The following is a 14,096-nucleotide window of genomic DNA, read 5'->3' as shown; positions in this document are numbered from 1 at the left end:
AAGTTTATGGGGACTTGGTGGCTATTTTTACTTGGTTTTTTCACTTAGGTTGATACATACTTCTGTTTGTAATATAAAATGAGGCAGTATCCACTGTTTTAAATGGTTAATTATAAATACACCTAATGTTTAGCTCACTTTCATTTGGAGACATATTTGATTCAGATTAGCATCTCTTACTGTAGATGCCCAGCAGTAGCATATGATATCAGTAAAATAATATTTAAAACTGACAATGAGGAACACCACAGAAGACATGAAAGAACCCTAGAGGCCTAAAAAGAGAAAAACGTATCATTTAATAGCAAAGCACTCCATCTACTTATGTTGGTCTACAGACATTTGAGTATGTCTTCTTACCTTTAAATCTGTGCCTGAGAAAAGTAAATGAGCTATTAAAATATGCTTGTTAAGGTATAAAGCAAGCTTTGTTTGTTTTTATTTTTTTTCAGTTTTGCATGAAAAAATTTTACCTTTTCCTGAAGAATGATTAATCTACTCTTTCTTAACTTTCCTGGATTTTTTCCTGTCTGTTGCTATAATCTTTTTTTATACTGTAATGCTACATCCCCTTCATAGAGGGTTAATAGATTTTGCTGGAAGCACTAAACTAGTACCTCAGTTCTACAGCCTTTTTCCCAGTGAAGAAAAATATTTTCCCGATGGACAGAATGGAGCACTTCTTTATTAGCATCAGCTTTAAATAGTCATAAACTAGAATATAAGAAAATGTCAAAGCAACCTGTTTTTCCTGTATTACAAAAATGAAGCACAAAAAAAAAAAACAAACCCAAAAATGAGGAATTAAAAAATGTAGAGCACTGTCATGATTAAGTTGGCAGAAATTATTTTGTGAGATAGCAGCATATAATTTTGATCAGGTCTGCATGAAGTACCATTTATTGATGTAACGTCTGTCTTGAGTATGTTGAGCTGGAGAACAAACACAGGAGGTGAACGTATCCTCTGTGAACTAAAGCAGACAGCCTTTTTTTGTTTTTGTTTTTTAGATTAATTCCAAATCAAAGTAAATTAAGAAGAAAAAACACAGCTAACTCACACTTTTCCTTAGTATTTGATACCTCAAAGAAGTTTTCCTGCCAACATTCATTCTGATACCAGAATTCTTAATTTATTTTGAGTTTCTCTATGTGGAAGACCTGGGTACTTCAGAGTTCAGTAAACTGTGCCAAGAAGTGTCTGTACATTAATAATATTTAATATGATGTTTTCAGATACAGCCTAGGTATTAAGAGGGATGGGGAGGGATCAGAGGAACAGCAGCAGAGGGTTCTGTGATTCCCTCAGACCATGCAGAGGGCCTCTGCATTGCCTTGCTTAGCCCTGGTAGAAGGGATATAGTTGACTCCAGCCTTCCCTTGTGGACCTGTGCTGGGGAGAGGGTCGCTTGCTAAGGAGAGACTGAGTATGGAGATCAGTGATATTGTAGGAAGTGAGGGGAAAAGCCTAATTAAGCCTGACTGGAGTCAAAGTTACAGGTCAAAATTTTGCATGAATCAGGGCTGTGGAGGCTGCACGGCAGCACTGGCCATGCTGCCTCCCAACTGCCCAGAGTGAGCATTAAAGAAAATGACAGTTGCTGGAGGTGCCGTTCTCCAAGAGGCGTTTTGCTCCATATGTTGTGGTCTGGTCCAGTTATATTCCACTCTGGGGACAAAGTCTCCATGAGAGTTAATGTGACTCTAAGCTCCTTCTAACTGTGTTTTAGCTGCAACAGTTGCTGCATCTGTGTTGCGCGTTCTACCAGACCAAAATGATTCCTGAGAGCAATAATAGCAACTGAATAGCATGTTTTGTGGCCTTTCCAGGTAATTTCAAACTGCCTGTTCACATGTGACACTTATTGATACAATTTTTATTTGGCTAAATCTGAATGCTTTATGAAGTTCACTGACAGATAAATTGGTTGAGAAGCCTGTGTTCAGTGGAGCATGTGATGGACGATCCTTAAATAGATCATCTGTGTCTTAAATGTCCTGTGTCCCACAGGAGAAGGGTGGTGTGTGCATGCAACAGGGAAATGTTTTGGTTTGAAAATTAGACAGACACCAGTTTCACGAATTATAAACTGTTGGTGACAAGGCCAAATGTAGGAGGTAACAGCAACATCTAGGTATGTCTTAAAAAAAAAAATAATCCTGCCTATAAAAAGTCTTATTTGTTCCCAGAACCTTAGTTCTTTCTACTTATAATGCTCCAACTTGAGTGAGTATGCAACGATGCATGAACATGAACTGCCAAGTTCCAGTGTTTTACCACATTTCTGCTGTTCCCAAAAGCAGCCAGGGTGGGTCTTACCTCTTGCAAGATCCTGTGTGGCTGGAGATGGGCTGGATGAAACACCTGCTTTTCCCATGTTTGACCACTGCAGGCGTTTCTGCTTGGCTGAGCTGAGAAGGAGCTGCTGGCAGGACAGCATTGGTGAAGGCTTGTGCTCTGGAATTTGCAGCTTCCTTTGGTCTGCTGGCTTGTTGGCTTCACCATGCTCTTGAGAAGTGGGAGGGGCAGGGGCTAATTAAGGCTGCTCTTTGAGCTCTTCAGTGTGGAACAGTTTTGCTAGGCTTCTGGGGGAGCATCATCATCATCTTGTTGGACTGCCATGTTTTTAATGTATGCATCTAGGCAATTTCATCTCAAGGGTCTCTATAAATAGATGGAATGTGAGGTTTAACATTGCCTAGTGTTTCTCTTCTTTTTGAAGTGTGACTGCCATAATCAGTTGTGTTTCTTTGTCTCCCTGTGCCCCCCTCACAGTAAGCAAAAGGATGGTAGGTAAAATCTTGGCAGTGTTTGGCTATATTTTTTACTGTTGTATATATGGTTTGTTCCCCTGAGGTCACTGGAATAATTTAGTTGTGTAAAACTGAGTGCTGGCAGGATTGGTCTTGAAATTATAAACTGTATTCATAAAGGAGCATACCCATCTTCATGCCTCTTATATTTTTTGAGTGAATTCTAGAGTTTTCATCTTCTTTGTCAATCCTGAAGCCTCTTTGTACTGTCTTTCCTTTTTTCTACTGTTAACGTAAATTGGTTATAGATAGGTAACTTTTTAACGTATTTGAATATATCTAATTGTCATTAATTTTGCTTAGGACTACTTTAATGCTATCATATTGTAATCACATAAAATGTGCTTTTTCCTTTTTAAACTTGTGCTCTTACATTAGATAATATTATATTCTATGTTAATCTACATTGCTGCATTTCTCTTCATGGCATTGCTGCAACAGGGAGAAGAGCAGTAGCTAAATTTTGTCTGTGGAATTCCTACTGTACTACAGTGTTTAAAGTAAAAATAAATTACTTAACTGCTTTTTAGTTGGATGGTAGATTGGAAGTAGATTTTTGGACCTGGAGTTCATATTTTAAAGCTCTCTGCAAGAGCAGAAAGAAGTTTCAACTCTAGCTGCTTTATGAGCAATGACAGGACCTGTTTTCTGAAACTGTCAGTGAAAGCAGTGGGGGCAGTCACAGGTGACTGTCACCTTCAGTCTTGAAACATGCCACCCTTGGTCTTTCACTTTTCACTGCAGACATGGGACGTGTATTTCTTCTGGGGATGAATCCACAGCACCGGTTTTGTTCTGATAACAGCATCTGGCACTAGATTGATTTAACAGGCTATGAGGTTTGCTCTTTTCAGATATGCACTTGTACGGCAGCTTCTGTGCAGCTCTGACATGGCCACACGCTACTGTTGTTTTTTCTGCCTCCTAGCACCACGTGTGAAGCTAAAGCTCTTTGACACCTGCCATTTGGACCCTTTTCTTACTGAAAAATGTCAGCGTTTTCAGACAAGATGAAGACAGATATCTGATCATTCTTCCCTTTGCAGGGATGTGCTGAGGGCATGGTTCATACACAGATGAATAAAGGATTCCAGGCTGTACCTATACAGTTTGTTTTATTAGTTTAGTATGCTAAGTAGTTTTTTATTTAGGGGTTCATAGAGTTGTATCTAATATGGAAGAAATTAAAGCATGGTAACTTGTTACATCTTGCAATAACTCTCAAACCCATGACACTCTAATGCAAGTAGCAATTGTCTTTTTGTTTTAATGGCAGGAATTCTCACACCACTTCTCTTTGGGCAGGGGAATGATGGTAGTTGAGGAGCTGAAATCAGAAAATGTTGAACTCTTCTGAAATCAGTGAAATACTTTATGGGATGTGTTTTCTGCATTCATCCAAATCTGGAAGTTAGTAGAACTGGGCTGCATTTTCCAAAGCAGTAACTTTTTTAAAGGGGATGCTTTTAAATCCTGTGCCACAATTGCTTCCCCCCTATTCTTGAAACCTGTTTTGTACTAATAGGCAATCGGGTTGTTTGTCCCTGAACATAATTCTCCTCATTTGAAATATCATTTTATTATGTTTGATTACAGGCAAAATGCTCTTAGAATGTAAAATCTCCATGCAGCCCTCTTTCATGCTCGCAAGCAGTGAAAGTCGAAAATGTTGGGTGGTGTTAGCTCTAATATTTCCCAGCTTGCAGGGAAGTGGGTAATACTTGATGACAGCTATTTCAATAATAGCATTTTTTAATATTCTTATTTTTTTGGTCTTTGTCATGCATTTCTGCTGAGATTTGGATGCAGGTCTTTGTAGTTAAACTAGCTTTGGCTTCTTCCTTTTAATTTCTTATAAAACAGACATTGAAGAATCCTTGCATTTTATCTGATGTTGAAAAACTATAATTTCGTTTTTCAAACAGTTATTTTTTTCTTTTGCATATTGTTCTTCATCTGAAAGTGTGTACTCAATTCTGTAGTGAAGTTTAGTTCTGCATAAACACACTGGAAGAACAGAAAATCATATATTTGAAGACAATGTTATTTTAAGATAAGGCACTTAATGATTTGAAACAATGATACAAACTGTGATTAGCTTATCTTGATAAACACTGTTAGAAACAGTCCTAATACTTTTCCCTTCACTAGGTTCTAAAGATCTACACTGTCTACCAGGAAAGCCATCACGTTAACTGGTGCTAAATGTCATTTGTGTTTAGGAGAGAAATAATCTCTAATGCAAGAATGGTTGCCTTGAAATTCTGTCATTTCAGAAGCTGCTCTAAGGTATTTATTTATTGTTCTGATGTAGGGTCAGCAAGCTGTTTTAAAAGTAGGGGTTTGTGACTGAAAGACCTACTGTTGTTCTCTGTTGTAATTTGCTGCGTGACTGAGTTCCTGGTTTGAAATAGTTTAATAGTTTTTACTTTAAAAAGTAGATTGAGTTGGTCAAGACAAAAGTACTTTCTTCTTTGCATGGTGTAATTTCTGGTAAACTTTGTGAAATATCAAGCATGCTCATTTATACATGGGTAGAAACCTTTACAGACTTTCTTGTTGTGAATTCGAAACAGTAGTTGTAGGCAGAATTTCACTTAATATTTTCTGTGGAAACTTACGGAATATGGCTAAGCAACAACGCTGGATCTGTATCATTGCTTGTCATTTGATGTGCTGTCTTAAGACACTCTGTGGGCTTAACTTCTTGCATGCTTGGGAGCTCCTGAGCAGGAGCTGTACTTGTGCCTGCTCCCCCCTCCCCGCCCCAATCTTATTGAATGGCTTCACTATGAGCTGTTCTGTAGTATTTTTTGCAGAAAAAGACTATAACACCTCTTGTCTAATATGGCTGATATTGACTTCTGTATAAGCAAAACTCACGTGGTACATAGTGACTAAAAGTTTTGAATGAAGCAATGGAAATTTGATGAAATTCCTATCTAACAGTATATTTTACCATTGTAAAAATATACTTAATACTGGAATATCTCCCGAGTTCAATATATTGTTAAAATTTAAAGCTAAATCTTTAAATTATTTAAAACCACAGGTGAATTGTATGGGTTTTGGCTTGATTCTGTTGACTAATGATTGCTTTCTAGTAAAATCTTTTTTCGTGATCCTAACATCTTTCTTTACCGTTAACGTATTGGAGGTGGGGGAAAGAGCAGATTTTTAATTTAATCTCACCTGTCAGAATGAACTGGCTTTTAATAATCTTTTCAGGCTTTTTATTCTTTGACTACATTGAGTATATACCAGAACCTTTTTATCTTGCGCTTCCATGACATATGTTCCTCATAAGGAAAAAAAGTAATGGCTTAGCTGTGTCAGAGCCAGGGTCTGTCACGCCTGGTGTCCCATTGTTCCCGTGGCCGAGTGCATGTGGCTGAATAAATCACACTGTTCTGCTCAGCCTGCGCTGGGCTGCCGTCGCCAACCGGCTGCATTTATTCAACTCCCCAGCAGAAGGAACGGTGCTGTGCATGGTGCACAGGAGCTGGAGCACTCACGTACCCAAAGGCGAGGTCCTGGGAATGGCAGGTAACTCTGCCCGTGACAGCAATAAACGTGCAGCTTGCCTGTGGTAATGAGGAGGAGCTGGACGGGCTGTCAAAGTTGCTTCTGCCCTGGGCAGTGTCCTGCCTGACAGGAGAGGAAAGAGCGAGACACAAGTCAAAATGCAAATAAAGGGACTACTGCTGTTTCCTGTGAAGAGCTTCTTTGACCACCCCTGGGTGGTTTTCATTAGTTGCCAGAAATCGGTATGTAGGGAGGCCGGTAAGAACAGATGCAGACATCCTATTTCTCTAGTACTCCTGTAGCTTTCAACCATTTGTTGTTTTCTGGGTTTTTTTAAGGCTCTCAGGGGCTAGTTGTGACTTCTGTCTTTTCAGTAAGGCCCAATGGATTTCTCATTCATGAAACAGCTCAGTCATCTTTTGAGCCTGTGCTTGAGCAAGTGTTCCCTACCCCTCCTCAGTTGTTTTTTGATCACCAAATCTATCAACATAACTAAAGCTTTTAGTGTTCCAATTGAGCTTCTAAATGTAGTGCTCTTTTATAGCAAATATTATGTCATTTTATGTCATTTTATTTTCCTGGATAATTCTTAAACCAATTATTTTACTAAGTTATACTGAATAATCCTTAAATCCTTCTGTACTTCTGTCCTTTGTGGAAACCTCTAGCTTTTGTTGCCAGAAGTATGAAGAACATATTTATCAGTTAATATGTAAGAAGCTGGGTTAGAGGTGTGTCGTGGTTTAATCCCAGCCAGCAACAAAGTACCATGCAGCTGCTTACTCACTGCCCCCTGGTAGGATGATGAGGAGAACTGGGGAAAAAAGGGTTGATATAAGGAAGTTTAATCATTTAAATTAAGTAAAATATACTACTACTACCAATGATAATAATAATTGTAATGAAAAGGGAGAAAGAAAGAAAGAAAAAAAAAGAGAAAGGAAATGAAATTCAAGGGGGGAAAACCCCAAAATCCCAAGTAACACACCATACAATGGCTCACCACCTACTGACTGATGCCCAGCCAGTCCCTGGGCAGTGATTTTTTTTTTTTTCCCACTGCTGTCCAACTTCCCCCGGTTTATATGCCGGGCATGATGTTCTGTGGTATGGAATATCCCTTTGGCCAGTTGGGGTCAGCTGTCCTGGCTGTGTCCCCTCCCAACTTCTTGTGCCCCTCCAGCCTCCTTGCTGGCAGAGACTGAGAAGCTCAAAAGTCTTTGACTTAGTGTGAACACTACTTAGCAACAACTAAAAATACCAGTGTGTTATCAACATTATTCTCATCCTAAATCCAAAACACCACACTATACTAGCTACTAGGAAGAAAATTAACTCATTGCAGCTGAAACCAGGACAAGGAGTAAACCACAATTACTGTATTTTGATTGGGAAAGGAGTTATACTTTGGAAGACCATCATTTTATGACCAAATATGAAAATCTGGGTTGATTTTGAGGTTGACATACCCTTTGCTTTTAGAGTGACCATGGTTTTCTTCCAAGTATTAACACTGTTCTCTTCTTTGTACTGGTATTGTTTCTTAAAATGTTGTTTTACAGGCTTCAAGCTGTAAATCGGGGGTTTGGAGATTGTAGGAACCCTAAGTTACGTAAAGTTGGGTGAAGTTACTTTTTCTTTCTCTGTAGATTATTAATCCACTGTTGCATTTGATTGTGGGGAAATTTTTTCAATGTAAAAATAGTTGTCAGGAAGCTGCATGCAGCTTTTAGTCTAGAACCCTCTAGCCCGATATATCTTTTTTGTTATACATACGTTAGATTTTTTCATATAGGTTTGAAAAGGTTTTCAGTCAAAACTTACTACCCAAGAACCTTGTAAGTTCTAAAAAATGTGCCATTACATGCATGTACGTGAAATTGTAATATAGTTAAACAACTGCTGGTAACTCCAGTTTGTTACTTTAGCATGTAATCTTTACCATTATGTACTTCTGTAGGTATGTAATAGCTTTGAATTAAAAAAAAAAACAAAAACCAACTGTAAGTTGGAAGTATTCTTAGATTCTCTTCACTTATAACAAGAAAGGGTTTTTTTCAGGTAAAAATGAAGACATTGAAGATCTGAATGTTTTTAACGGATCTTCAAATTATCTTTTCATACCAAAAATATGCTTATGTAAGCTGAATAAGAAAATAACTTGTTCTAGTAAATGTTAAAAGGCTCTTTAAAAATACCGCTGGCATGGTCTCTAGCATGAAGCTGAGGGTCCACCAGGTGGTGCTCGTGGAATAGATTTAATGTTGGGTTAACAGTGCTTAAAATGTGTCTTAACAAATGGGAATGAGAGGGTGCAGCACACGAAAGCTTTCTTGCTGTGCAGCAAGCCTGCTTGTACAATTAAGAAGTTAATAGAAGTATTGTGTAGTGGCTTTGTGGTTTAGGGCACTTCGAATTTTTTAAAAGTAGGATAGAGATACTGAGGAAAAATCCTTATCTGTAGGATGGCTGATGTGGGAAGCAGACAGTATGGAGGCATAGTCCCAGATTCTTTACCTGCTTTTTTGTTAATTTAGAGAGCAGTTTATGAAACCTATCCATTCATGCACTATAAGCATATCATATGACCACTTCCTTATTTACCTACTACATTTTGGCTTTAAATAGCAAAATAACTTTTTAGTAATGTTGTAACTGTCAAGACTTTTGTCAGTGCAAGAATCTTTCCTCTTAAGGAATGCACCGAAATAAGGATCTCATTCTGTGAGGGGGTGGGGAAATCTAGTTTTCTGGTTTAATGCATTATGTGGCTTAAAAAGTCAAAGTGGAAATGAATTGTAGTTCTGAAGATGTACAGATTTTTAGATAACATTTTTTGCCAACTCTGAGGGCTTTCTTTTGACTGTCTTGAAAATGTTATCCTTTAAAAAAGGGGAGGTGGGATGTTAAAGAACAGTGTGGACCACAGTAGTTTGGAGTAAATTTTTACCACCTACCAATTTGAACAGGTTTGGCTTTACTTGATGTCCCCTGACATAAAATGTGTGTATCCTTTGAAAGCGTGATGTACAGCATTTTACATTAAATTAGCTTAAATTGTCCTATACAGCACCCCCCTTTTAAAAAGAATTATTAGAATTTGGAAACAAACAAAATGTCTGTGAACCAAAGTGACTGTTTCCTGTCTAGTCAAAAAGCAAAATTCAGAACAACTGCAAACAAATATTCCCAAACCTATTTTGCTTATGATCTTAGTGTTGTGATCAAGCTAAATGTTTTAGTGTTGCATGTGCCAGTATCACATTAGTAACTGCCTCAGTATAGCTGAAAACAAACTAAATAAAACCACATGAAAGCCACTAATAGGTCTGTAAAAGTTTGGTTGACTATGGTTGAACGAACCAGAGGATGGTTTCTTTGGGGTTTGTAGCCCTATGCTTTTATTCTGGGTAACATATTTATTTAACGTCTGGCTTTTACCGTCTCAGGTGCAGCAGTATGGGGTTCTCTGTGAGCGGAAACTCTCCCCACCCCACCCCCCTTTTCCAAGTCTGCTACACCAAATACTTCATAGCATAACTGCATGCATGTACAAAACCATCTCAGAGTGGATGTCAAATAGCCAGTGTATGCTGCTTCTGAAAGTGCTTTTTATATCTTGTTTTCTTGCTTGAGATATTTTTTTTTTATTTACACCCCCCTCCCCCTGGTGTATAAATGTTCTTGCACTTGAGGAAAGGAAATGTGATCTATTCAGATGTTTCTTTCTCCCATCCTGAGTTTAATTTTATGTACTTATTTTAGCAAGGAGGTTTTGTAGTACTTAACATCTGGCACAATTCTCTTAGTACCATAGAATAATAGTATTGCAATCCTCTCACTTCTGAAAACTGTCAGTGTAGCATTAAAGAGAATCAATAAAATGTCAAGTGTGTTAAACTTTCCATCCAGGTCACATTGTTTTTTCACTGCACAAAATACTGGGAGGGATGAAGCAATAAGCTGTGTGCAGTAATACAGTTTATAGTACAGCACTGTAAAAATGTGTGCAAAATACTGGTTGGTTTGTTGTTTGTTTTTTTTTTAATCTAAGTGTAATATCAATGTATTAAATTTAGAAATAGCATGAGAAGTAACTTTGGGATCTGTTTGAACACAAAGATTGAAGAGTGATTAGTGAAAAGCTGTTAGAAGTATGTGCTAACATGTGTGGTTTTTTGGAAGCAATATCCAAAAAGGGAGCACTTGCCAGATGCTGCCTTTATAAGGTGTGAACAGGTTAAGAAATACTTTCTGCTGCATTGTTCTTTAAACTACCCGTTCATCAGAAAAATCAGTTTGATGAGGCTTCTGTCAACATCTTTTTTTTTTTTCAGCAGTTAAGTTTTTGTGATATGACTGTATTTCTGAACTCGGTTATGGGACTGTTTTCTGAATGTCATTTATAGTGAAGGAATGGCCGTAATACTAAAACTTTTTAAAAGATCATGTAAATAGTTTCATTTTCACTTGCTCCGTTCAGTGGGTCTGAGCAGTTTTTTGCTCTGTTAAACTGCTTGTTTGAATGCTTCTGGAGTTAGGCTAATACAAAAGAGGACAGGATTTTTTTTTCTCTGTATTTATTGAAAGATCCAGTCTATCTGTAATATTGAAATGGTCTTTTGACTTCTGAGTAGCTAAAATCTGACTTGTGTGTAAGCACTCTGCCAAATTCCAGTTTTGACTGGGGTGGGGAGGGAACTTAAAAACAACAATAAGAAATTGTTGCCTTTTATATCTGCATCTTACATTATTTACTGCTAACATGCTTAGACCGCTGAAAGTGAATGTGTTTTATCTCTGAGCTATTCTCCAGCTTTTCCTAAAGGGAGGGGCTTCTAGGTATCAGTTTCTTTATTTAAAAATTTGACCTACTAAGTGTTCTTAAAAGGAAAACTTATCGTCTAATTTTAAAACAATATAAAGCAAAGTTATGATTTTTATTGAAAGGTCTGGTTCTTAAGGATTGTGGTTTCCCTCCTTATGGCAAAGATAAGTTTCTTCTAAGAGTGGAATAGTAAAAGTAAGAATAGTTCTGAATCCGATAGTATTTCTCTCCAGTGCAGTAGCTCTATGATGCCTTAATTAGCAACCTGAAATTCAAGTTCTGTTGAAGTTATTTGAAGAAATACACTGTTGATTCAGTGGTGACAAAATTTCACAGCTGAAAATAAACTTACACCGTGAACACTTGATTGCCGTTTTCTCTTGAGTGGAACTAGTGCACTCGAGGGTTTTTTTTAATTATGTGTTGTGATTTGAATTGGTGAGTTTATCGTTATTACTGAATAAGTTTGAGGTGTGTGGTAGATACATGAACTGTAGCTTAAGTTACTGAAGCCATGCAGTCTGTGTTTTTCTTTGGGGATGGCAGTGAGAGCAGGGAGAAGCCGGTATTAAATGCCACTGAGAAGCGAACTGCAGCTCTGGCTCAGTCTGTATCAAGATGGGATTTTCCGAGTATTTTAGGCAGCTAACTTCGGACAATGTCTGCACGCTTGTGACTTGGATTCATGTAATAGTTTAACTGATATTAGACTTTAGAATGTAGGTGTTTTTAATGATACTGTCAGGTAGGTTTTTGTTTTGTTTATGGAAGCTGCTTTGCCTATTTACTTCTGGTAACATTTGTTTCTCATGTTCATTTTCTCCATTGTAAGATTACATGGGCTCATATCACACACAGTGTTTATTTGTAACAGTGCCAGAATTGAGAAAGAGTGGATGTTGCAGGTCAAGGAGGGGTGTTTTGGCTTAAATGGAGATCCTTTCCTTTGTCTGTACTGTTTTACTTTTTAAAGTATTAAGTTGATTCAAAATATTTTTAAAACATGAGGCTTGAAAAAAAATCCAAATATTTAAGTCACTTACTAAGTCTTTCAGTTGTGTTGTTTGTCTGTGTGGTGTTTTGATTATTTGCCATTTTATTTTTCAGCATTGTCAGTGAAGCAGGAGCATCTATCTACAGTGTCAGTCCAGAAGCGTCCAAGGAAATGCCAGACCTAGACCCAAACCTGAGAAGCGCAGGTATGAGGTGGATTTCATTTTATCACCATTTCAACATGGAGCTCCAGTCTCAGTTCTCAGATTGTATTGTTTATAATATTAAGTATAATAATAGCCAAAAGCATAAAAAGTGAACATTTTGGATGTTTTGTTTCTAAACTTGAATTATTCTATCATTTCACATTTGAAGTTGTAGGTATACAAATTATGACATCATCTTCTACTGAGGCCTGTAATGTAAAGGTCCTTGTGCATGTATTCCTTCAATAGGCTGGTACAGGAGAATTTATGGGGATTAACATAACCAATGAATTGCATAAACTTTCGCAGATGGACATGTCCATGGACACAAGAGCTAGACCTTCCTTCTCTTCTCTTGTCCCTTGTATGTACACAATATCTCTAACAATTGAATGCTTCAAAGACTAGGAAAAAGTATAAGAATGGAACAGATAATTTAAAGGTGTGCATTCATTGTGATCCCTTTGAAGTGTTCATGGAGCTGAATGTAGTCCTCAAGAAATATTTAGGTTTAGTTTTTAAAAAATTGTCGTCTTCAGCATAAATGTCACTGGGGTATAATACATCCCAAGTTCTTAAAAATATAAAAGTGCCACGACTGTTACTATTTTCAGTGTTTGGTTAAAAGTAATTTTTAAAGATCAAATTCCTAGCAGGTTCTTTGGTGTCCAAATTCTAATAATGGACTGTGTTTCTTGGGAGACAGCTGTACAGTCTGAGATTATTTTTGATTACTTCATTTGTGTATTTTTATTTGTGTGCCTTTTTGGTTTATCTACCTCATTTTTTTATTTTCTTGGGTTTCCTGCTATTTACTGTCATACTCAGTATATCATATTTGAAAATGCAGTAACATTCGCGTATAAATCTTTTTCAGCCAGAATTTTACTGTTCTTAATTTTAAAGTTATTCTGGCAGGTTACTGGTCTGGAAATCCTTGGGAAGTTATAGTAGTCGATCAGCAAAAACCAGTTCTGAATTTATATGGTATCTGGGGGTAAAACTGTCTAGAATGCCCCATGTTCCCTTCATCCCTATTTCCACGAAGAGGGAAAAGAGATTTGTGTTAAGTTGATGTTTCAAGTGAGCGTTTTTACAGGAATATTCTTTAAATGTCTATATCAGCCTTTCCATTTGCAGGACAGGCCTTTAGCCTCTTTTTGCTTGACTCTTTCCTCCCTTCCTGCAAATGGACTCCATTGTGATTATTTCTTCCCTGGGCCACAGAAGTTTTGAATGTGTCATGGTATGGCCAGAGTGAATACTATGCATGTGACATTTCTGTATTTGTGACAGATGCCACTAACTTTCCCTTGGGGCAAAGTTTTTTATGTTGCTGATATATTAAATGTGGGTTTAGAGTTGATGTAAATGAACAGAAAAACACTGAAAAGGAGGAAATCTAATTATTAACAATATACTTTTCCAGATGTATATGATTTTCTTTTTTTTAGAAATTAATTTTTGAACATTTGAGACACTTTTATTTAGTCTTGTGCATCAAATACAGTAAGTGAAAATCAGATTTGTAATACATGACCAATTTCAGTATTAATTATGTAGAGTTCATAATTTCTTCATTATTACTAGGAATTGCTTCAGGCATAACTTAAGTGCTGTTGCATCTGGTTTGAAAAGCATCAGCAATTTTAATGTGCTGCAGTATAGTGCCACAGAATGGATAGAAATTGAATAAGTGTAGGATGGAAAGTGAAAAATAGTTCCATGGAT

At 37.3% G+C, this 14,096-nt stretch overlaps 1 protein-coding gene across 4 annotated transcripts in view; it reads left to right on the top strand.

Annotated features, from left to right (window-relative positions):
* The window catches only part of SRBD1 (S1 RNA binding domain 1), a 128,462-nt gene that overhangs the window by 50,350 nt on the left and 64,016 nt on the right, over positions 1-14,096 (top strand). For all 4 annotated transcript variants that reach the window (XM_056357356.1, XM_056357355.1, XM_056357352.1 and 1 more), the window contains one exon: positions 12,274-12,365. In XM_056357356.1, the coding sequence (XP_056213331.1) occupies positions 12,274-12,365 (92 nt within the window). The remainder of the gene's footprint in view (positions 1-12,273; positions 12,366-14,096) is intronic.

This window comes from Falco biarmicus, chromosome 12 (assembly GCF_023638135.1).
Source record: "Falco biarmicus isolate bFalBia1 chromosome 12, bFalBia1.pri, whole genome shotgun sequence".
In the NCBI taxonomy this organism is placed as follows: domain Eukaryota; kingdom Metazoa; phylum Chordata; class Aves; order Falconiformes; family Falconidae; genus Falco; species Falco biarmicus.
Note: the sequence above shows the minus strand (reverse complement) of the source record. Positions and strands in the feature narration are given on the sequence as shown.